The sequence below is a fragment of the Microcebus murinus genome, chromosome 1 (genome assembly GCF_040939455.1).
Source record: "Microcebus murinus isolate Inina chromosome 1, M.murinus_Inina_mat1.0, whole genome shotgun sequence".
In the NCBI taxonomy this organism is placed as follows: Eukaryota; Metazoa; Chordata; class Mammalia; order Primates; family Cheirogaleidae; genus Microcebus; species Microcebus murinus.
Genome location: NC_134104.1, coordinates 103,964,693 through 103,990,838, shown reverse-complemented (window position 1 = coordinate 103,990,838; position 26,146 = coordinate 103,964,693). Strand labels below are relative to the sequence as shown.

Sequence of the window (26,146 nt, the reverse complement as noted above, 5' to 3'; positions counted from 1 at the left end):
TACTCCCCCCATCCATCCTTCCAAATAAACTTAAAGGATATGACTCACTCCCACCAATAAAGTGGATCCCAACTAAGGGTAGGAGTTCTTTGGGGACAAGAATGCCCCCACAGTGGCATAAGAGAATCATAGGAAGCTGGGAAGCCTTGCAAATGCGTAATTTGGAAACTCCCAAGCCCTAGAGTCTATCATGTTTTTGTTTACCTGCACCTTCTGCTCTACATTAAAAATCCTTCCTAGTGTATTTTTTGTTTTTTTTTTTCAGTTTTCCTCAAATATCTGCAGCACAATACTTCAGATTATCTACTGCTGATCAGTTTAACACTTACAGTGTGGAAACCATTTCCTAATTACATATTTACTTGGTATCTGATTGTTACCCTAATAAACAGCAAGACTAGAATCTTGTGCATACACAGATAGGCATGTTTTTATTTTTTCTAACTGGTCTATATCAGTTGAATGATTTATTTTCTTTCATGTATGTTTTTTATAGTTTGACCAACCTCGACTTGGCCTCCCTTCCAGAGACTACTATGAATGCACTGGAATATATACAGAGGTAAAAAAGAAAAAAAAAAAAAAAGAAAGAAAGAAAAAAGAAAAAAAGAAAAGAAAAAAAAAGGAAAAAGGAAAGAAATAGCTAAAACCCAACCACAGAACCATCTTGTGTAAACCTTAAGACTATAGGCAAATTTAAACTTAACCCTCTTATGTTATTCATTCAGGACAGACACTTAAAATCACACATAATAGTGAGCTACCTTTAATAGAAAGAACATTCTCAATAGAATGAAGTATTTTAAAAAATAAGAAAACTTGAAATTTCTTATTTGTATCTTAATTCTTAATATTTAAATCATATGACTCATTTTGAAAAGTCAGTTTTAAATGCTTCTATCAACCTGTAAATTGGATCATTTTAAAAATAAACAGATTTATCATGGTCCAGGGGGTGCCAATTGGGACCAGGGAGTGGGCCAGTGACATATCATTCTGTGTAGCATCCTTCCAGAATGTTCTGATTTGACTGTCAGGTAACTATGCAGGTAGGGGCACTGGGCTCAGACAAACCTTTGCAGCTACCTTCTGACTCTAATGATGGTCAGTTAGTCAGTGGGCATCTCATTGGGCAGAGCTGCTGGACATTTGGATATTCTGGAATGCTTTCCTGTTGTCTCACAAATTTGCCTCCCTTGGGCTGATATTCATGTGCTCTTCTGACTGAAGTAAGGAATAACCAGATATAAAACTAGTAATGTTATATATGATTAGATGCTGGGGGAAGGTGCTTGTCCTACAAAGGTTTCCCCTGCAATTATTTTGCACTTCCAAAGTGAGTCAGGTTTCCCTTTGATTTGGGTCACAGTGTGCTGGTGTGACGGCAATTACACCCTGGTTATAATTATTAGCTAAATATATTTATGATTAACATTCCTTTTGCCTTATCATTAAGTTCAAATAACATGGAATAAATTCAGTGTGTCTGTCTTGGTCCGTTTTTGTTGCTATAAAGGAATACCAGAGGCTGGGAAATTGATAAAGAAAAGATGTTTCTGTGGCTCATGGCTCTGCAGGCTGTATAAGAAGCATGGTGCCAGCATCTGCTTCTGATGAATGCCTCAGGCTGCTTCTACTCATGGTGGACAGTGAAGGGGAGCCAGCAACACAGTGATCACATGACTAAAGGGGAAGGAAGTAGGGGGGAGGTGCCAGGTTATTTTTTTAATAACCAGCTCTCAAGAGAACTAACAGAGAACTCACTCATTACCACGGGGAGGGCATTAAGCCATTTATGAGGAACCACCCCCATGGCCCAAGCACCTCCCATTAGGCCCCACCTTCAACACTGGTGATCCAGTTTCAACTTGAGGTTTGGACAGTTAGATATCCAAACTGTAGCAGTATCTTTCTGAGTGGATACACAGCACTGAAATAAAGAAAAAGATATATTATCAAAGACTATACTTAATAGCACAGATAATCAAATGCATGTGGTATATTTGAGTTCAGTACAATCTAGTTACTGTGTAGGGTATTGGTATAGGTTACTGTATAGCTATTGGCTTTAAGAGCTGTCCAGCTGCTTCCTGTTGCAGATTTGAAAGTGATTGAGGAATTTTGGCTCATTATATTACATTTTTATCATCACCAACTGGGTTGCTTTTTGTATTTAGGATTGCATTCTTATATCAAATATTTCCAATCCTAAGATACATATTTTTGCACATTTCTGGTAGTTAATGTATACATTTAAAGTGGTAAAGTTTTCTTTGTTTTTTAAAAAAATCATTATTAAGCTGATGATATGTTTATGCGTTTTACATTTAGTGCAATCCCCAGATCTAGGACAGGTCACAAACTGGCAGTCTTTGACTTGAATCTGATATGGAAGCATTTTTGTGTAACCTGCAGTGTTTTTTTTTAACTTCAAATTAGTTGCCCATAATTTATAAAAGTGAAAGATTTCCATTGAGAATCCAGATTTCTTAATAAATTAGTAGGATTTGAAAACCTAGGCTTCTATTCTTACATAGTAGCAATTGTCCAGAGTTGTGTTGTGGTTGCTAGTTTTCTATAGCACACTTGCTCTCCAAGTTTGAACCAATCCTCATCTGGATGATTCATTGATTTATATTAACTTCCTAGCAGGCACTTGATATTAGTCGAGTCTTGGCTAAGCTGCAGCACTAAAGACACCAAAAAATATAGTTGCTTGAATAAGAAAACGGTTTATTTCCATCTGCCATTCCAGTCCAGAAGTAGGTAGGCAGTTCCAGCAGGTAGGAAGCTTTGCTCATGGGAATGTCTGGCAACCCAGCTTTCTGTCATTTTGTTGCTCTAACATCAGCCTCCTCTGTTGTTTATGTTAGTCTGTTTAATCAAAGTTGGTTCACCAGTGCCCTGTTCACATGTCAGGCCACAGGAAAAAGAAAAGAAGGGAAGTAGTTTCTTTTTATGTAGGGATACAGAAGTTGCATACATTCCACTGTCTAGAACATTGTCATGTGGCCACAACTGAATAAAGGAGGCTGGGAGATGTAGTCTCGAGCAGAGTGGCTATGAATGTGCCTATCAAAGCCCCATTAGCAGAGAGGAAGTTTCTATCACTAAAAAAGAAGAGGAGCATGTATACCTATGACATTGAGCAGTCTCTACCACAGTTTACATCACTCGTCTAGAAAATACTGTATTTGCGGTCAAATAACACAGTGGCAATCAAATCTAGAAACAGAAATATGTTTATAGAGTTTTTAGGGGTGAGAAGTCTGAGGCTTAGAACTTTGCCCTGGGATACTCAGCACAACAGTAGTAGACCCAGCAGTAGAACTTTTGTCCCTGTCTCTTGCTCCTTCCATTATATCATTCCAGCTTCTTACGAGTAGAGTTCTTTAAGTGAGTAAATAATAGAGAAAACACATTGGCACTTACAGCCTAGAAATTATTCTCAGCTCAATTCAGAGGCCACCTATGATCTGGATCAGACTAGCAAACACACAGCAGGGTTGCTACCTTGTCCCCCTCCCAGAACTATGGCCATTTGGTCACAGCACTCCTGCTAACCTCAGGAGAGAACTTGAGTATCCTCAAGTCAGTGCTGCAAGCTCTAAGCAACCTCCTTCCGGAGGAAGGGAGTTGGCATGTAAGATAAAATCTAGTTGTCACCCCAGAAATAGGTAATTATCTGAATATTCCTCTCTTTTTAAATCCATTAGTGGGGGCAGTGTGTGTAGTTACAGAAAAAAATTCCAGTTTTCTCCTCGTTTCCCCAATGATCCTTGCTGCTCTCTCCCACTACCACCTGCAATCCTTCTCTTACTGTCCTTTGCATCCCCAGCCAGCTATTAAATAAAAGTTAATTCCAGTTTTTCCACTACCTTGCCATCTCTAAAAGAAGTCAACCCCCTTATGTATGTTTTTCTTAGTGTTTTATTGTTTCATGAAAAAAATAACAAAATAACATCCAGTAGAGAAGTCATAAACCTGGGAGAAATCTTAATATCATTGTATCAGTGTATCATGAGCCTTCACTGATTTTTCTCACTTTATAGGTTTTTATATATGTTGTTCCCTTTGCCTGAAATTTGCCCCTTACTATACACACCCTCTTTCTTTTTTCTCCTTACCCTTTAAATCTAAGCTTATATATCATTTTCTCATGAAAGCTTTTTCTGGAATTTTAGACTAACCAAAGATACTAACTAACATTATAGTTTTTCTAGCACCCAAGTTTGTATATACTTTTCAATTTAATGTCATTTTTTCCAAAAAAAAAACCTGTAAACCAAATGGAAGCAATGCTGTGTCTCATTGTCCTTTGCTCTTTTCCTGGTGCCTAGCTCAGTTTCTGGCCCTTAGTAATAACCAAATAAATATTGCTAAATCAGTGGATGAATAGTTGAAAGGGAAGGTGGTGAGGAAGAGAGAAAAAAAGGAAGATGGGAGAACCCAATCTCTTGGAGGTCCTTCCTGTTTCCTCACCTTGATTCTCAGGAAGGTATGAGCTATAGGGCATCAACAGCTAATAGCATACATTGCCTGAGCACTTTACAAGCATCTTACAAACCATGTATTCCTCTTCCTCTTTTTAATCCCCAATTATTTATTTTCCACATTTGATTTATCTGAAGGTATATTCATACATTCAGTGCATCCCATACTTTTGTATTCCACAGTTATAGAAAATACTCAAGAGAAGTTCTGAGGATTGGCATAGGGTCATCAACATTTTTGCCCAGAAAGATGTTCTGTCTTTGACCAGAGATGCCTGGATTCTCTGCCTGTTGTTTAGCCAATGATTTTTAGACTTTAGTGTGGAGTCTCAATTCTGCAGGTATTTACCAAGGATTAGGGATCAGGGAGGGTCATACCCCCTCCTTCAGTCAAAAGAACTCTCATCATAGATCTCCTCGATCAAATTATTAACTAAGCCCATATCCCCTAGTGCTCTTTGGTCCATCCTTCAGGGGTAGTGAACTCATCCAAGGGAATCATCTTCTGCAATCCTACAACCACCCTACTTATGAACTGTAAAAATAGTCCCAACAATTATTAAGAGAGGCCATTCACTTTGCAGAAGCCCTTTTTTGCTTTTCATACTCTTGCAGTGGAATTTTCATGTTGTAGTATTTGTATGGCATTTAAAATAGTAAAATGCCTGTGTCATTAAGCCACTAAATAATGAAAATAGATAATGCATTTTTAAAGAACTATATCTCACTCCCTTGGTTAAAGACAAACCCATTTTTTTTCTCTTGTTAAAAGGCCTTTCTGCCTTTAAAATTTATTATGTGCTTTTATTCTCACAGTTTTAAGTGTTACATTTTGAGAAATGCATACTGTATTTCTCTCGTTATCATTCTAAACTTCCTTTTCAACTAATGTACTTTTCCTCAATTAAAGCGGGAATATGCCCTAAGGCAACTCATACCAAAAGATATATATTCTTTTATTTTTTTACATGACAGAACTATATATTTTCTTCAATAATTAACGTTACTCCTGCATGAACTTTAAGACCTAACTGGCTCTTTAAGAGATAAGTTAGTTCACCATCTCACTTTACAAATGAGGAGATGAAGACCCAAAGAAGTAAAATGACTTGCTTAGAGTCACAGAAGATTTATGTGTCAGTTAGAAACATTAATTATAAACAATAAAGACCTACTGTGATTAAGTTACATTTTTAAAAATATTTTTTGTTTGCTTATTTGGCTCACCTAACTGAAAATTTCTAGGAATGAATCAGGCATGATTGGTGCCAGGAGTTTTACCAAGTCATTTTATCTCTTCTTTCCCCACTCTCAAGGTTCTGCTTTCTTCTGTGCTGGCTTCCTTCTCCAGCAAGCTGTCTCCACTGTGGTATCCAACATGACCCCTGGCAACTTCACAACCCAGAAAAAAGAAATTCCATCTCTTCCAATGTCTTGAGAAGGGCTCTGATTGGCCCTGCTTGAGCCACCTGCTTTTCTCTTGACCAATCACTGTGTTCAGGGAACTAGGTTCTCTGATTAGCTAATTAGTAGTGCCTACCCATCTAGTTCCATGAAGAAGAAACAGAAGAAAGGGTTTTATTATGAGAAGAGGAAGAGAAACAGCTACCCACCCTACCATGATTCAGTGTCCTAGTTCCCTATATATCTTTGCTTCTCGATGGTACTATTTCCACAAAAAACCTGGAGAGCAAATCTCATTTAAAAGTATTAATTAAGCCAGCTCCTGTGCATGACACGAGCTGCCAAACAAAAATAGATAAACACTATCTTTTGGGGGGCGTTATACTCTAAAACTGATAATTCAGTGTTATGCAGGCCAAATACGAGTCTGAAGGCCATATAGAAATTGTGTTAATACTGAAAAAATACATATGTTTAAAAATTGGAATGTTATACTAGTTTGGATTTATCTGTATGACATCTGTTGTATAAACTTACTTTCTCGGGAGATTTAAATAGAACTTCCCAAATGTCATGGCAGAAGGCTACCACTTTTTCTGGCCCCAGTGACATACAAACTTCAGTTACAATGAGATTTATTGAAAATTGCTTGAGTGTCTTTGAATCCTAATTTTGGTTCTCAAAATAAGAAACAAACCATGCTGACATCTGGAAGGATGCATATGCCTTTGATATGATCTTGACTCTTTGACAGAAGGAAAGGAAAAAGAATATTGCTTGTTTCAGGAGTGCAATGTCAAAATATCCTTTCACTGCGATCTTTTAAATATATTACACCTTCCTCTTTTTTAAAGATATCATAAAGCATTTTGCATAGTGTCATCATATGGAGACCACCATATTCCTATAATGAAAACAGTAGGCTGAGTATTTTAACCTCAGGCTACAGACGGGCTGTAGAGTCCTTGCTAAGGGAGCTATACTGAGTGGGTAATAAAGCCAAGAACAAATCTTGCCCTTTGACTTTTAGTGATTCTATTTAATGTTCTGTTTTCCAAAGGAAAAACTGCTCAGCCAATATATGCTAGGGTGATACATGGTAGGGCTAATCTCACTGTATAACACAGCTTTGACTTGATAAGACAGATCCTGCAAGGGAAAGATCCTGCTGACCTCATTTTGTCCTTTCTGGGTATCAGGTGACTAATAGTCAGAAGGTTTCACCCAGTGTGGGTATCTGTATTTAACAAAACATAAAGGAGCTTTTAAACTTGGGGCTTAGAGAATATGACAAGAGAGTTATTTGAGATCAGCTGAACCTAGTTTGTAAAAAAGCTATATCTAGCTTCCCAAACATATACAGTAAACCTTAGAAGTTATACAACAAGTTGTTGTACACATCTCTAGGTTCTCTTTAATAACCTGAGGAAAGCCTCAACCAGTCCCCGTGTTGCTCCAAGGTGGATCTTGTTTGGATCCTGTGTTCCTTCTGCCCTGCTTGGGAGGGGGCTGTTTCTTACTTGCAGAGCCCAGGAATGGCTGTGACCATATGTTTGCAGTGACTTGGAGGGGAGTGAGTCTCCCTGTGCTGGCAGCTGCACACTCCCTGACATGCTGCTGAAACTGGGAAAAGTTTCCAAGCCTTTTCAGTAGGAAACATACTTTCCTACTTAGTGTCTCTGTGCCTTTCCCAGCAAACTTCGTGTGCAACACTGTTAAATATCCCCCAGCATCAGTGGCCAAGAATAGCACAGTTCTGTGACTTCTCAGTCACTTCATATTCCACATGATGGGAGTTTTCTTCCTAAGAAGGGGAAGAGAGAAAATTGGTAAGAGCTGGGTGTCTCAAACATAATCTTTTGGGTAGTTGGTCCACTAAGGTACCCAGATATCAACCAATCTGACTGGAGAGCTTTCTGTTCTTCTCTGGGTCTGTCATTCATTAGGAATGATATTAAAGTTTAAAGGATAGTAGTCAAATGGCATTGCCTTTGGCAAATCTGACAAACACATCTGCTTTTTTCCAGGCAGGAGAAACCCCACTTCCAAGGGGCCAATTTATAAATATCATTGCCTGGTCCTACAAAATGAAGATAGTTCTAATTAGAGTAACAATCCATGGTGTTGGGCATTAGTAAATACTATCTCATTCTGCTGTCCTTACCTGTTAGGGACCTGGCTGCAGGGCTCTACCACATCCCCCCAACACACAAAGCTTCCTGGCCCCTGGAAAAACTATCTTCCATGAAACTTAGGAAAGGGGGATGCAGGGGACACACAGCTAGAGGCGAGCAAACAAAGTTTCATCTGTATTTATAGCTGCTCCCCATCACTCACATCACTGCGTGAGATCCACCTCCCTTCCCCTCACCTGTCCGTGAACAAACTGTCTTCTATGAAATGATCCCTAGTGCCAAAAAGGTTGGGGACCGCTGATTCATGTGTGATTTTAAAACCCACAAAACTTCTATTACATGGATTTTACTCAACCATTTAAAACTGAGTATCACCCATGAAACTATTGTAAGTGCTGGGATTTATACATTTTTTTTTAAAAAGGGCTACAGAGATGTTTTGGTGGGTTCTTCCTCAAAGGATCATTCTGATATGCTATCTCAAGGGTACATTGAAGCTACTTAATGACTATCAAAAATGATACCTGACTCTGGCCTCTGTCCTAAAAATATTTGCTCTCAGTCACACACACAAAATCAAATTTTCATGTGAAAAATATCCTGGCCAATCTATAATTTAAATATTAAAATATATATTTGGTTACTTTCTCCCAAAATCATGATAATTATAATCATTGGACATTTTACACACCTAGAAGTATGTTAAGAAAGAAAATTGAAACCTTAAGGTATAATCATATCTTGTAAAAGAGATTTAACAGCAGCAATTAGCTTAGGTTCTGCCAACTATTAGATAAATTTGGAAGCCAGGAAAAATAATCAAGACACTAAGATTCATGTTTTAATCGGTCACATTGGAGTAGTTACCATAATAGACCTCATTAAAAGAAGTATTGTATTCCATGTAGCTATATTAAATATTCAAGCATCCCAGAAGCTAGTAATACCATATGTTTCCTGTTTCCTGAGAAACTTCTTCAGTTCAGCAGGCTAGAAGCATCCTTCGAAGTTCTTGTGTTTGCCTTGTGTTAAAGTTTCATAGTCTTTAAATGCATCTGTAATGATAAAGATACTGGAGTAGATCCAGTTTGCAGAGTCAATAAAATGCACAAGAGGATTCCTGTTATTGTTTTCTCACCTCATTAACAAAGAAAATCCCATATATAAGGCCGGGCGCTGTGGCTCACGCCTGTAATCCTAGCTCTTGGGAGGCCGAGGCGGGCGGATTGCTCGAGGTCAGGAGTTCAAAACCAGCCTGAGCAAGAGCGAGACCCCGTCTCTACTATAAATAGAATGAAATTAATTGGCCAACTGATATATATAGAAAAAATTAGCCGGGCATGGTGGCGCATGCCTGTAGTCCCAGCTACTCGGGAGGCTGAGGCAGGAGGATCACTCAAGCCCAGGAGTTTGAGGTTGCTGTGAGCTAGGCTGACGCCATGGCACTCACTCTAGCCTGGACAACAAAGCGAGACTCTGTCTCAAAAAAAAAAAAAAAAAAAAAAAACCTCCCATATATAAAGAAAAATCTCAGTAGATTGATATTAAAAAACTCAAATTACCATCTTCTTCATAGTCAGTAGTGTTAATAATTCCCTGCTGGAAGGCAGATGGATTTATATTCTTTGAAATACAGTTAATTCAAAATACTGCATACTTTTTGGAATAGTTGGTCCCATGAAGTATGAACTCGGACATATTTGTTTGCTTCAAAGTGAAACAAAAATGATGATTACCTTTTAAGAGGAAAAGAATGAATTTCACAATAATGTATGTAAAATCGTCTTTTCATTCCTGTTATCTTAGTGATTAGGTTTTTAATGCAGATTTACAGCCCCAAACTTATTTGTTCTCTTGAGACCAAATAGAGAAGCTAGCTAGATAGGCCAGCACTGCAGAGGAGCCACGAAAAGAGAGCGCCCCTCTCTCCAGGGAAATGTTTACTTAGCATTTAGTAAAGGGCATGGAATGTCAGTATATAAACCTCTGGACTTTCTAATTGATAATAACTTGGTACATTTTGCTTAGGTTCATGTTCAATAGAATGTTTTCATTTCTCTATTATTAATAGTTTTAGCTTTGATTGAGGAGTCAGTATAAATTCAAATGTTCCTTTGCACTCACAGTGAATATAAGGCTGTCCCTTTCACTTATAATTGATTAGTAGGAATATGAAACGTTTGTGAAACTGTGAAAATGTTAAGAAATTTATAGCTTTTCTTTGTATTTACCCCCTAAACAAGCTTAGAAGCATAGAAGACCCCCTATTCCCTCATCCAAGTTGCCTGCTTTAGCAGCAGTAAAGCTGGTGTCGGAAACTTGAATCTGGGGTAAATTCTAAATGATGTGGCATCATAATTTATTTTAATTGCTGGAAGATAATAATGGCTAATAAATAGCAAGATCTTGAGATCTAACTTTTGTTGGAATTAGTGGGATTCAATTTCCTGGTGTTTTCTCTAAACTTAAATAAGGCATTTCTATACTTTGTGAAAGATCATTAATTTAACTAGCTTTAGCTTACTTTTTCAAATTAAAATATATGTGAAGATAAAATATAATGAATTTGAGTTTTTAGAAGAAAGCTGATATCTAAATCTATGGTATCTTATAGTGAAATTTCACAGTAGCAGGAGCTGGTTATAGAATTAACTAAAACCCACCAGTGTGTGTTGGAGGAGCTCCTAAGAACACAGCAGCCTCATAAAATAAAATACTGCTTGGCCTGAGGAGACAGCTATAAAGCTGTCCTGATTATAGTGTATGAGTTTGTGGCCATCTCTTTATCAATAGTAGAAAAAACAATTATGATATATGTGAGCACAGAAAATCTAGAAAAAGATGTGGTAAGGAAATTTATTATTATTTAAGAAAAATAGTATGTGTTATTACTTACCAAGTGTAATTTTTGCATTCTTATTAAAGCAAAATAACTTGATTAAAAATTGAGAATTGCAAAATCTCCATAACCAAATGGTTGCATATTACTTAGTACTTTTAAAGTGATACTTTATTGCTCTGCTTTAAGCACTAATTCAAAGAAATATTCACGATCTAAGAGTCTGTGTGGGTCATTTCTTTAAGGATTTAGGAAAGGATTTCTACTTCACTATGCTTTATCTGTTACCAAAAATTAATGCTGAATTGAAAATAAATTTTAAGTTAAAGTATCATGATGAATGTTTAGAAAGTTCTCCAACAATTTACTACTATTTATTTCTTGCAGGCTTGTACAGCATATGTGGATTTTATGGTTGCTGTGGCCAAATTGATTCGTCAGGAGCAAAGCTTGCCAATCAATGAAAGCCAGATAACATTGGAAATGAATAAAGTTATGGAATTGGAAAAAGAAATTGCCAATGTAAAACACATTTTTTTCAATACACTGAATAATGTCAACCACTTTTTTTTCTTTCCTCTCTCATGTTTTAAGGGTAAAAGGTGAAACTCTTTAACCAACTGATAAAAATGCATAGCTCAGTAATAGTTCATTGACTTTAAGAGGATCTTTGAAACTATAGAATTTTGTATCAAATTGAAATCCAAGAGACACCCTAAATTTGACAAATTTTGAACTGGAAACACTGACTTGCCTATTTTAAGTGGATTACATCAGAATTTTGCCATCTACAGTCAAACTGTTATTAGATGTCCTTGGGACTCAGGACACACGCAAAGCTGTTTTAGTTTTGTTATATGCAATTTTACTTTATTCTAAAGTTTAAGGTGATCACAGAGATTGTCTCTATCCCTTTGTTAAGAAGTATTAAACCCCTGAACATGGTCACATGTGACGACTGAGTTCAGACTGTCAGGCGGCTGAGCTAAAGGAATGTAAGACAAGAAGAAATTAGCAGCAAAGTCCAACAGGTGCACTCCTGAATTTCCTATGGTTCTAAATAAACCCTTGGAGTCTGAGTTGGCACTTTCTTCTCTGACACTCCTTTGACAGCTCTGCAGTCTCAAATGAGTGAACTCTGAGTTCTGAGTGGCATCTAGGTTATTGATTGAACCCATGGTCAGATTTGCCCTCTGTGTCATTGCAAACAACAATCTGCACCCCTAGCTCCCTGTATTCTTGCCCCTGTCATCTGGCTTCATAAGAATATTGAAGAGTAAAGGTTTTAGAGGGCAATTTTAGCTTTCCTGGGGCTACATGAAACCAGAAATCTTCAATCAGAACTAGAATGTGCTTGGAGCTGCTGCTGGATGAATGGCAGTAATGGGTTACATGTGGTTCTATGTTGGAAACAGAGTTGTTAGGGAAGAACAATACTGTCCTGGGTTTTTACCACTTATACCTTTCTAAACCATGTTTTCTTTTCTTTTCTTCTGTTTTCTTTTTCTTTTTCTTTTTTGAGACAGAGTCTCCCTCTGTTGCTCAGGCTAGAGTGTCGTGGCATCAGCCTACCTCACAGCAGCTTCAAACTCCTGGGCTCAAGAGATCCTCCTGCCTCAGCCTCCTGAGTAGCTGGGACTGCAGGCACACACCACGACACCCAGCTAATTTTCTATTTTCAGTAGAGATGGGCTCTCCCTCTTGTTCAGGCTGGTCTTGAACTCCTGAGCTCAAGCAATCCTCCTGCCTCAGCCTCCCAGAATGCTGGGATTACAGGGGTCAGCCACTGTGGCCAGCCCCGTGTTTTTCTCTGACCAGCCTCAGCTCAGTAGCAGTTCAGTCTTACTCAGAATTATGTGTCTGTATTTTCACTCTTGTCTTAGACTCTGAGATTAGCAAGGGGTCTTAGTCATCTTTGAACCATGTTATATATCTCTAACCATATCCAGCATAGTATTCCATGCAGGAGATGTTTAATTAATAATTGTTGTCAATCAAAGAATAAATGAGCCTAAAAGGGGGGAAAATGGAGCTATTGTCACTGAGAAATAATTCTCATTTTAAACTTTTATCTTTTGTCTCTTCTCATTTAAAATTGCCTTTACTTATTTGAACCAGTAATTGGGAAGTCACAATGGCAATTTTGTTTTTTTAATTCAGTGAGGAAGAAAAATTGGTTGTTGTTGTATGTAAAGGACTAAACAGTTCAGACAGGGTGGGAAGACAGTCACAAAAGTAGATGATGTTGCCATTCTCCTAAGATAACTTGCAACCTAACTGTGGTATGTACTAGGAATTTTCTGTGTTACTTGCTATAAATTCTTGTAAAAACTGTTGCACTTTTTTTCTCCCTGGGTGAATTTTAAGTAGGACACTAAATGATAGTGGTGGGAATGGGAGATAGACTATTTGAGAGATAAATTGGAAATGACTATATCCAAGAAAGTTATAATGAAATAGCTACAGACACAACTGGCCATGAGCCATAGCCTGCAAATATTGTTATGTGCCTTGGCAGTTGTCAAAATATAGAAAGATTTCTGAATTTTAAAGTTAGTATTGCAGCCAAATCTCAAAATTGTTACTGTTTTAAATTTCATTTTTTAATATGACAAAATAAATTATAAAACAAGTAAATCAGATTATGCTGTACCTATTTGACATATTTTTTCTCATACATAGTTATATTTTTCTAAAGAACTTTTAGTTCTAAAATAATGACCAAAAATTAAATCCATAGGCTACAACTAAACCCGAAGATCGAAATGATCCAATGCTTCTTTATAACAAAATGACATTGGCCCAGATCCAAAATAACTTTTCACTAGAGATCAATGGGAAGGTAAGTGGCAAATTTTATGTACCCTCTTACTGTGCCATTTTCTAAAATTATAACATTGAAATACCATTTTAAAAATTCACTGATTTCTTATTTATTAAAATAAATTGAACTTCAAAATGAATTTCGTTGACACCAGCCGCATAACTTTACGACAAAAAACTACCTGAAATCATTATATATATATTAAGTTGGAGTGAATTTCAAAGGTAAAAGTCCTTTTAAAGCTGCTAGCTATACGATAATATTAGAAAATATCACAGAAAAGGGTTAGGAAAACATTAAAACTGAAAATCTTTCTGAGAGCCCATTATATAGTCATCAAACTTGGACAAACAATAAAAGTACTAGATTTCTTTTTAACTCCTAAAAAGGATCATTTGCTCATAGAATTTTCAATATTCTCATCAAGGCCATCTACAGAGATATGCAGAACAATAATAAAGAACGAGAACACAGAAATGAGTAGAAAATCTCTCTCATAGATTCCATTTGTAAACATCCATTGACTCTTTTTGCTTAGCTAGTATCCAGTAATTTTTTGGGGGGCTATGCATTTATTCTCTTGTATTAGTTAATGTACTGAAGAAATGAAGTCAAGAAATGAAGCAACATCTATGGGAAAATCTACAAACTACCACAGTCAGTGATGGAATTCTCTTTGGCAGTAATTCTAGTAAACAAGGACTCTTTAAAAGGCATTAACTTATTGAGTTAGACATTTCTTACATATAATTTTTAATATAATAAATGTTTAATAAAAAATATTTTGAAAGAATGGTCCAAACCACCCAAGGAAATCAATAAAAGTATATAGAATAGTACCTCATACTAGAAAGACAAGATTCCATCTTTTAACATCTCCAAACTTAGCTTCTAAAGTATAAAAACTGCATGCCCATAGACTCAGTAATTTAAAATGTAGTGTGTTTTTTGTTGTTGTCTTTTGTTGTTTTTGTTTGACTTCATAACATCATTGTACCTTTGTTATAACAATGTGTCTTTGTTTACAGCAAGATCTCCAGTGGGATTTGTTACTGTATTTAAATAAATTGTTTATTAATAACCACTTTTAAAGGATAAACACTTTATACACATTTTCATTTGTACATAAACCAAAAAACCTTATTTTTAAAGTTTTCTTTTTCTTAGATTTTTTATATTGGTTAGATCAAGAATATGACATTGAGCCTAATTCTAATTGTTATGTTCTCTAAGCTTAGAGGCTTTGTTTTTGCTCTTAAATGGTTCATTTAATACTGCTATCTAAATAATCATGTTGCAGAACTTATTTTTATTCAAAAACTGTTTGAAACAATTGAGAGAAAACTCCAAACAGATATCAAACTGACCATTGTGATACCTTTTCGTGATGTCACTGACCCCCTTTAATGTCTATCCTTCTAACAATAATTGAATGTTGAAACCGAGAAGACAAATCCATAATTACTGAATGTTTTATGCCTGCTTTTATTTCCAGCCATTCAGCTGGTCAAATTTCACAAATGAAATCATGTCAACTGTGAATATTAATATTCCAAATGAGGAAGCTGTGGTTGTTTATGCTCCAGAATATTTAACCAAACTTAAGCCTATTCTTACCAAATATTCTGCCAGGTAGGTATGCCACAGTGCCCATGTCGTCAAAGTTTACATTTCATATCACTCTTTAGAAGCTTTGCAGCCTCATCTTTTCTGTTGCTGGGTGGTGGGTTTTTTTATACAGAGATCTTCAAAATTTAATGTCCTGGCGGTTCATAATGGATCTTGTAAGCAGCCTCAGCCGAACCTACAAGGAGTCCAGAAATGCTTTCCGCAAGGTGAAGAAAAAATCTCTCTTTTCTTAAGACTTAAAGCATAAGGTGATACATGGTTATAAAGGCTTGCCATGTACGACTGCTAGAGTGTGGTGAACTTTGCCAAGGGACAAAATGCCACATTTTGATTATTTTGTACATGTTTAGGATATGTTGCCTAGGAAAGATCAGTCTCCCTGGGCGTTACCATCCTATGATAGTCTATGTGGCACCATGAATGCATTGCCCTGTGAAAAGTTTCATTTGGTTATTTGAGCAGTTCATAAAAGAATACTGCCTTGATTTTGTTGTTGTTGTTGTTATGTTAAAAATAATTACAGGGATATCTATGTCAATCAACTTAATTTTCAGGTGCTCATTGCACACTGGACTGATTTTCAGGTGCCCATTGCACACAGATTGACTACAGTGACGTGGACAATCTACTGAGAGTACACCTACCTGGACATAACTTGGAGTCCTTTTCTTAGGCTGTACCTACATTATTTAAACAATCATCATTTTAGTCCTATTGTGAGGGGAGTAGGCAGCAGGAATTGAGGAAGGAGAGATTTTAGCAAACATGTTGGTTGGTGTCCTGGAAAGAAAATAACTCTGACTGATTGAAATTTCTAGTTTTTACCCTTAAAAAGAAAATGTAGACACATTTTTTTAAATTAATGCAAAAATGGTATCGTGCTAAATTTTCCTTGCCTAAATTAATCCCCTTATAATATATAGATTTAGACACATACAGTTCTTCAATGTACCCAAAGTTCAGCTAAAACATTAAAAAGCAGGAATGTGTTTTCTTGTATACCAGATTTCCCCCCTGTTACACTTATTGAACATTACCTCACATTTATGTTTATGCAGTGGTTACAATGTTGTATTTTTTTTTTATAGCTTTCTAGGATGATATTACCTTGTAATAGCCAAAAGTTCTAGTGGGACTTGCTACTGAAATATACTTTGTTTTCAGATTATATATAAGTAAACAATCCAGTCAGATTACATTTTATCAGAGGCTAGGGACACGTGCCTTGTGAGGAGAAGCAATGAATATTGCGAGAACTTATAAGGAATAGAGTCATGTGAAATTTGTGCTCTTACCCTACCCCAGCCCTCTACTCCTGATCAAACGCCATTTCCTCCTTCTCTTCCACAGGCCCTTTATGGCACAACATCAGAAACAGCAGCTTGGAGACGCTGTGCAAACTATGTCAATGGGAATATGGAAAATGCTGTGGGAAGGCTGTATGTGGAAGCAGCGTTTGCTGGAGAGAGTAAACATGTGGTAATGTTTTCACAACAGTACACCTTCAGTTACACAGCGCCATCAGTTTGCATTGATGGACAGTTACAGTTGTCCAACCTTTGGCTAAAATTGTATTAATTAGGCAGAGAAACTCTGTATCATAATGTGCCACTGTTTTCCAATAAATCTCACCCTACCTTCCCCAGTGGCCTAGTTGTGTTTTTACTCCTAATATTGTTCAGTTCAAAGCCAACTCTCCATTTTCCAGAAGCAGTATATTCAAAGAACCCAGCCACCTGGGCTACTGATACAGTCATTTGTAAACTCTTCTATTATAAAAATTGACTAAGAATTACTACTTTTTTAAAAACCTAAAAAGTAACAACCAGGGTTTATTTGAAGTGTAAAAATGCATTCCATAACTGAAATCAAGACAATAGAACTTGATATGGTGAAAGAATCTATTGAAATATTACTTCATGTTTAGCTAAACCACTAATGGTAATAACAGCTAATATTTTGTGTTAGTTCTTTTCATTTGATAGTGAAAAACATTACATTCTGAAGATGACTTTTGAAATTGATTTGTATTATTGAGACCTAGTTAACCAGAAGTGTAGATAGTAGTAATATTGCTTAAAAAAATAATGATCCCATGTATACATTTGTTTAGGTCACAGTTTGTCTATAAAGTACCATAGTATTGAGTCACATAAAGATAGCATGTAGCTCTGATTTTTAAAATTTCTGTTACAAAGAATAGATTAATAACCTATAGTTGTCTTCTGTTCTTTTGATTCGAGGTTGAAGATTTGATTGCCCAGATCCGGGAAGTTTTTATTCAGACTTTGGATGACCTCACTTGGATGGATGCAGAAACGAAGAAGAAAGCTGAAGAAAAGGTAAAGAGTAAGCAGGGCTAATGGGTAAAGAAAAAAATTTTTGTAGGAAAAGATTAACTTTTAAAATATTTAGGAAAAATATAATCAAGGATTGCATAAAACATTATAATCTCCTCCAAGATGTAATGTTTCCAAGAACAGTTTTCATGAATAAAGAATTTTTCTATGATTTCCATTTATTAATCTCTGTAGCCAATACCCACGTTCCATGTTCAGTTTAAAACTTTCAAAGCACTACCATTTTCCTTTTGTTCAAGGAAGACCTTGGAAAATAAGAGGAAAATACTGTATGAACAAATAAAGAATTAAAAGATACTATGTCAATGGTTTATACTTTTTCTCCCTTTATAAAACATATCTAAAAGTTCTCTACAAATGGCCAGAAATGTTTCTTCAATGTATAAGGCAGGATTTTGGTTAAACTTTTAAAACATTTCCTATTTAGCTTTTTATATGACCTAGGAAGAAAAAAATATTAAATTTCTGTTTAAGCAAATGTAAAGTAGTGCATTATTTGTGTATCATAAAATCTATAATTAAAGGGATGTTGAAGAAGCCTTTTTATGGCTACTTCTATCTACTCCTAATGTGCAGCTTTTATTGAAACTTTTAATACCTTACATAAGAATAAATATGGGATTTCTAAGGAAATCATTATTTTAGATTTACTGTGTTAATTTGTCTTTCTAATTATATGAAAACTAGGGGGAACATGTGCTGTGAAAACTGTGAGCATGCTTTGTGAGCAACAATCCACATGCAACCTAGCTATTCCTCTATAGTTAGAGTGGCAGAAAAAACAGACCATTCTTTGGATTGATATAGGAGTCCATAATAAATTTTATTTTAGTAATATAATCAACCTCTACTCTGAAAGTTTTCTTTCAGAATTGAATCAAATTAAATTAAATGGAAAGACTATCATTTTTCAGGTCTCCAAGTGCCCTGAGTGTGTGAGGACTAGCACGTAGACCCCCAGCACAGCTATCTTTCCATCGCTCTGGCCAGTCCCCCAGATGTTCAGGCTGGATTTGCTCCTTTCATGTCATAGCTATCCATGCCATGGTTCTGCCTGGTGTAGCCAACTAAATTGTTCTAGATCAGCATTTCTAAAGTGGCATCATAAAATACTGGACCTGCGGGTTGTTCCACAAGAGTCCCATGGTCAAAAGAGTTTAGTAAACATTCTTGTAGGAAGGCTTCTCTCATCCCACCCTAAGCTAGGTTGTGATTTTTACAGCACCATACATCACACTTGGAAGTTAATATTTATTTCACTGCCTATCATTGCTTTTCATGGTAAATAAACTCTGTGGGGAAAGAAAATTCTACCTAGCATTATATCCTCAGCCCTCTACAAAGTGCCTGGCCTAGCAGACACTTGAACATATGTTGAATGAATAAATCAACAAATGAATTCCTCCTCTTGGACACTTACAATAATCTAAGATTCTAAACTTTGAGTCTGATCTGTTTTCAATTATAAGAAGTCCTGCAATAAAGAAACCTGCTTAATGTTTTTGCTACAGTATTTACCCAAAGTGTTTGACAATACATCTTTTTTATGTAGTACTATTTGTGTTCTGTAGAACTTCTGTCCCTTAGAACGCTATTTAGAGAAATGCCATCTAGGAAATAAAGTATAATTGAGAAGGGGTGGATCTATGATGATTTAATGGTTGGAAACCTACAAGAAAATGGGCTTGGCCTAAATGACTTCAGTGACACATATGCCGCCAGATCCCCTGGGGAAATCCTGGGCTCATGTGATAGATTTGTAACAAAACCTCATCTATCTGATGGCAAACCAAGCAACTCATAGATACAGGCTGAATCCCCCATGAAACATTTAAATTTGCTGAATTATTTAAGAACAACATATGATAGAATCAAAACTCAAGTATCTTTGGGAAAATCAAGAGAGAATAAAAAAATAAAAATAGGAATAGCAAGTAGTAAACAAGTGATAATGAAATTGTAAAAATAAATAAAACAAACCTTTTTAAAATAATAACAATAGAAGATTATTAGAAATAGTAGTAATAAATGGTAAATATGAGCTGGGGTAACAAGGAACACACTGTTTTTCATTTGTTTATTTAATGTCATTCATTTAACTGGAGAAGATAGGTACACTGACTTTGGAGAACAAAGGAGAACATAAAAACTCCAGGAACCAATATTTAGGAAGAATATTAGCACTAAACCTGTAAGACCATATCTGTTTTCTCAGCCAAATCAATGAAGTGGAAAGATAATTATAACCTGCTAGACTGGAAGCTCTAAATATTACCCCTTCTGTAAAACTGAAGAAAATCGTCTTTCACAGAGAAAGTTCATAGAAGTTCAAAACATGTGGAACAATAACTTCTGCCAGTTTTCATTCTGGTTTTTTTTTTTGGGGGGGGGGAACAGCTGCAACCTATAAGAATAGGGCATTAGAAGCTAAATTTCAGACCTCTTTTTTGTTTATTTTTTAACCCCAGGAAGAAAGGAGCCGTGGCAAAGATCTCTGCTTAAGTGTTGTTAGATACTCTTTTTGTAAACAGTATGGATCAAGTTATTCAATTTCTAGTCAGGGGCAAATTATAATGTTTGAACCTGAAAGTGACATAGTCATCTTCACATTCAATTTTCATAGGCCTTAGCAATTAAAGAAAGGATCGGCTATCCTGATGACATTGTTTCGAATGATAACAAACTGAATAATGAGTACCTCGAGGTAAGTCTCTATAAAGACTCTGGGCTAATGACAGTTGTGGCTGGTGGCAATATCATTTTTAGCTATGGGTGCCAGAAATTATGAGAAGTCACCTAAAACCCTGGGTCTTATTATATAAGACCTTTAACATTGATGCCAGAACTATGTTTGTTTTAGCCTTTTGTTTCATTAGCTTGTATTCTATTTGGTTTCTGTTATTTTAGTTTCCATATATACCATTTTAAGCATAGTAAGGAAAATCTGGTTTCCTTTAAAGAGTATCAAGGGGTAGGCATCAAGGTGATGGGCTACAAGGCAGCCATCAGGCTCCTTATCACATCTCATGCACACCTGAAAAGTCAAAGCTTCGGTTTTCCTTCCACTTTCTAATTATTCCCCCCACTGGATAAACCAGTTAATGCTTCCTCTATTAAAAAAAAAAAAAAAAAAAAACACAGCTAATACTTGTGAACTAGAAACTATTTTATTCTCCCAGTAATATAATAATTAAATGCAAAGAAAGTTGATTAACGTCACTATAGTACTGATTTCAGACTCAACTGAGAGTCCTGTTGCTAACCGTGTGGTCACCACAACTATTTGATACCCTGGTGACAACAAGGTGATCCTTGCCCAGGTTCAAGGATGGCAGTCATTCCTCACCCATCGATTACTAGCCTAACATGGTTTGCACACCATAGTGCTCTCTCCTCCTTCTCCATTTGCTGGAAAACTTGTCTTTCTCTTTTAAATGAGCAGGCTGCAGCTTGCAAGCCCCAGGGGTCCTTATGACAGGGGTATAATGGCTAAAAGAATAGAATCAAAGCCAAGTGTTTTGGGTTCAAATTGCAGTTCTACCACTCATTTAAACTTGGGCAAGTGATTAAATTGTATCTCAATTTCCTTAACTTTAAAATGGGGATAGTAGCCCTTTGCTCATAGGATTATTGCAAGGACTAAATGAATATAATACATATTTAAAGTGCTTGGAGTAGTACTTGGCACATAGTATGGTGTTTCCTCGAAAATAAGACCTACCCATAAAATAAGCCCTGGCAGGATTTCCAAGCATTTGTGCAAAAATATAAGCCCTACCCTGAAATTAAGACCTAGTGATGGGTGTGGCTGCGCAATGTATCTGCACAACCCATGCATTTCGTCAGGGAGCGGTAAGGAAGATGAGCAGCCCTTCTCATCTGCCCCGTGAGAGCTCTATTGCTCGACATGAGAGATTGGGGCCAGTGGTTCTAAAGGAAATAGAGTCACAAGAAATTCAGGATGGAATTGGGGGTTTGGAGAGTTATGATGATGTTCCAGAAAAAGACGACTTAACTATATTTGAATAAATGCAGATTGTTGTACCGTACTTAAAAAAAATAACACATCCCCTGAAAATAAGCCCTAGGGTATCTTCTTGAGGAAAAATATAAGACCCTGTCTTATTTTCAGGGAAACACAGTATGTACTAAACAATAATGTGCTATTACCCTTACTTGCTTGTTATGTGAAGATTAATGTCAATATAGTGAGGTTTGTCTGACACTTGGTTTCATTTCATTAATTATAAAAGAATGGACTGACATTGTGATTTGGCTAGAGCAATACTGACCTGTAATATAGAACTAGGTTAATTGGAATGAAATCCTTCTTTAGTAGTTTCTTAATGCTCTCTGTTAACTTTATTAAATCATAGAATTTAAGAAAATATTCTTTATGTTATTTAGAAAAAATTTTGAAGATACTGGTTTTAATATTTTTCCCAAAATCTCTTATATAATATAGTTGAACTACAAAGAAGATGAATACTTTGAGAACATAATTCAAAATTTGAAATTCGGCCAAAGTAAACAACTAAAGAAGCTCCGAGAAAAGGTGGACAAGGATGAGTATGTATATTCCAGTTTCTAAAGTGTTCATTCAGAATAAGGCTTTTCCCTCCCTTCTTTGTTAGATTAAGAAAAAGAGCCTGTGGCTTAGAAAACTGTTAAAAACTACAATGTCCTCTTTCTATTGAAAACCTCTAAAAGCATCTAATTATATTATATTCAAGATATAGGTCAGTAATTTAACCAAATTTAAATTTTTTTACCTTATTTCTTTAATGTCTTCTTATATCATTGCCAGTCCTCTCTAATTTATTTGTGAACAGGGTTCTCAAAAATACCTTAACTTAAGTAACCTAACCCATAGCTCCTTTACACCTTCTCTTAGACCTCATTCTGTATTAAGTATTTTCTTCTGTTGACAGCCCTCCCTTTTTTCTGTTAGTCAGGAATCCTACAACTCCATCCCCTTCCTGGATTGGTTCATGTAATGCTTTTCTTAGCTCTGCAAATAAGAAATACCAGGAACCATTCTCATTTGCAGCCTTGAAATGTTCTTAATCTCTGCTTACTAGTGACATCTGTGCTTCATAATAACTATTCGTTTAGTGTTTATTTAACTAAATAGATGTATTTAACATATTTATCAGCATTTGTATTTATGCGCTTAAATTCCTCCAACTGCTTTTGCTGACTTTTTCCCCCTAGGCTCTTAGCCCCTGTAGAACAGAGGCTATTCTCTTTCGCTCTAAAATCGTAGCAACCAGCACACAGAAGGTTCTCAGTTAAAACTTAATTAATGAGTGAATGAGCATGTGAAAAATAAATGTGCTAACTTGATTTGTGTAACTATTAATAACAAAATAACATGCTAAAGAAGTGCTTCCATACATTCATTTATTCTTTAATCATTCACTTATTTAACTAATAATTTGGAACACTGACTAAGTCCAAGTGTCTTTGGGCACTGGGAGAATCAAAGGTGAACTTTGATTATATTAAATTACAACAGCAGAAAGTAGACAAGACATGATGTAATAAACCATGCCACAGGGAGCAAAATGTTGTGCCAAGAAAAGTACAAAGTGCAGTGAGATTGTTTGATGACAAGACCGTTCTGTTCTCAGTAAAACAAGTACAGGTTGGACAAAATTACTAATGGAAATGCAGATAAATTTTAACCCTTAGTCAACATTTTGAACTGTTGCAACACTGAAGTGCCCTACAAAAGAGTGACCCTTTTGCTGACTTGCAGGTTAATACTGGAGCAAGCATTGTGTTGTCTGGCTCTAAAAATGGAGCTGCAAATATCATAGAAGATTTAGTGTCCCATCTGGGAAAGAACACGTTTGGTGTTATATTATAATAAAGTTATCAAATCCTGTCTCTAGAAACCCATAAAAAGTTGTCAAAAGGAATACTCTAGGTAGATTTATAATCTGAGAAGTTTCTTAGAAGTCTGAATATTTTTATATCTTTAAAAATACAGATAGTTAGATTTAATAATCATTTGCACTATAAAATATCTCCAGACAAATACTGTCAAATATTCTTTCTGAAATGGTGAAACAACCTGTGTTGATAGGACACCAGAAGATTTTCTTCAGAAATTTAAAAATAGTTGTTTATTGCTTGATGTTTTCTTTTGAAGTTAATTTAGTGTCAGTTTCATAATCACTTTGTAACATAACTTACACTGTTTATTCCCTTTCATCATATGGGCTTATTTTCTGAGTCCTTCTCTTTTTAAAGATAGATAATCAAAAGTCAAAATTGTATACAAGATTTTAATGAATATTTGATCAATTATGTGTACACTTCAGAAGTACTATGTGGGTTCTTTCTATGAGCTTCTGATAGTCATAAGTGCAAAATAACTTCTAAGACCTTCTCTACCATACAATGCCAGCTTTTCTTCCTTCTCTGTCTTCTGCTTATATACAGAAAACAAAGGTTCAAAACTCTTGCTACATGTTAGAATCACCTGGGGACCATTAAAAAAATACTGATTCCCTAGGTCAACCACCCTAGATTGTGATGTCATTGCTTTGTGTCCAGGACCCAGATGCTGGTGTTCTAAAGTACCACCTCGCATGTGAGAACCCTGAGTTAGTGTTAGTTCCTTTTCCTATTGTATCATTTTTGTTCATATTTAATTTCGAGGAATTTTTCATAAGTTGATGCCTTTAATGAGACAATTTAAGCTTGAAATTTATTTTTGTCTTCCAAAATAATCAGAAACACTCTTGACAGTAATTGCATCAAATCATTAGGACTGAACCCTATAGGATAATGAAACATGTTGAAAGTTCTCTTATTTTATTGAAATTTATTATAGTGAATGCTTCTGACTTACTTTGTATCCATTTAATAGCAATAAAGCCACTACCCTATATTCTTTCCTTATTTATGTAGTGCCAAGTTTAAGTCCTCACTGCATATGTTCAAACAGATAATCTTTACTTTGTTCACATGGCCTGTGGTTACATCTTGGAGAATCATATTTTCAGATGCTCAAGCTCCTCACTCCCAAGGTCTTGCTGGAGAAATACATGTGCAAACCCAAAACTGAGGGAATGGAAATGAGACACTATAACTGAGGTTTATATTCTAGGGTACTTTAGAGAAATGATGATGCATTAAATTTTCAAGGCAGCAATTCATTTAAACAAATTCAATTAGCCAACTAGTAAACTTCTAGACATTTTCTATTCCCACTCCATATGCTCTCATTTGAGCAAACACATACACTTCTTGACACCTTCTACCATTGTTATGACAGCTGAATATTTGTATCTGACTCAACTCAATTCGCTGAGCTCCAGACCCAAATGTCTAGCTGCTTATGAAACATCTCTATGGAGATGTCTCATTGACTCTACAAGCACAGCATTCGTCATTTAAGGAAAATCAATGATCTTGTCTCCCTGTATCTACCCATTTCCAACAACATCCATCTTATTACTCCCCAGACAGAAACCAGGGACTCAAATCATCCTAAACTAATCCCTTTCTGTCATCCTTGACATCTATAGAGATATCTAATTTAAATCTCCCTACACACACAAAAAAAATTCTATATCCACCAGTGCTATTCAAATATATGGGAATGGGGGGGAATCTCCACCTTACCATCCCCATTGTCGCTTCCTTAATTCAGACACTGCTCATTGTTCACAGAGTTATTTCGTTTCCTAGTTTTTATCACCAGTCATCTTATAAATCTTTAGTTTATCCTCCATGCTACCGCCCTAGAGATTTTTGTGAGACATAAATTGAGTCATATCCTTTCCAGACGAAAACATTGCAAAGTATCCCTGTTGTCTGTCTCGGGAAGTATGACCTCTTTAAAAAGAGGTTCAAGGCTCTTTGTAACTCCCACTAGTTCTCCAGAATTCCTTTAAATTCACCTTATCCCCCACCAGTGCCTGAAGCTTCAGCCATACGAATTACTTCCAAATCATTCCATTTTCTCCCTCTTGGTTTCATGACTTGGACCACTCTGTCTGCCCTTGTTCTTCTAACAGAAACCTACATATGGTTTGACTCAGCTTGAGTGTCCCCCTTACTCATAGCACCCCATTACATGTTTGTCTTCACCTTGTGCCTGTACTATGCCTTATACATTCTAGTCAAAGTACCAGTACATTTTACTACATTTAATTACAACTAGCCCATATGGAAAGCAGAAAGATATCTTTGTGTCAACACTTGAAATCAGCTTGAAAACTGATGAACATGATGTAGACACTTCATAAATGTTTATGAGGTGAATAAATGATAAAATAGCCAGTTTGTAATGCTGATAAGGCTAACTCAGCTGCTAAAATGAAAATTGTCACATCCAAGCATTTCATCATCATGGCTGGTAAAGACGTGCAACATCGAGCTCACCAAATTAAAAAAATTGCAGAAGTCAAAAGTCTGCAGGTGATACAGCCAAGTTAATCATTTGG

At 36.1% G+C, this 26,146-nt stretch overlaps 1 protein-coding gene across 6 annotated transcripts in view; it reads left to right on the top strand.

The window, feature by feature from the left end:
• MME (membrane metalloendopeptidase) overlaps positions 1-26,146 on the top strand; it is a 129,536-nt gene that overhangs the window by 68,120 nt on the left and 35,270 nt on the right. For all 6 annotated transcript variants that reach the window (XM_012774378.3, XM_076004497.1, XM_012774372.3 and 3 more), the window contains 9 exons: positions 497-562; positions 11,259-11,393; positions 13,612-13,713; positions 15,191-15,327; positions 15,437-15,530; positions 16,675-16,803; positions 17,568-17,666; positions 20,308-20,388; positions 22,150-22,253. In XM_012774378.3, coding sequence (XP_012629832.1) covers positions 497-562; positions 11,259-11,393; positions 13,612-13,713; positions 15,191-15,327; positions 15,437-15,530; positions 16,675-16,803; positions 17,568-17,666; positions 20,308-20,388; positions 22,150-22,253 — 947 coding nt within the window. The remainder of the gene's footprint in view (positions 1-496; positions 563-11,258; positions 11,394-13,611; positions 13,714-15,190; positions 15,328-15,436; positions 15,531-16,674; positions 16,804-17,567; positions 17,667-20,307; positions 20,389-22,149; positions 22,254-26,146) is intronic.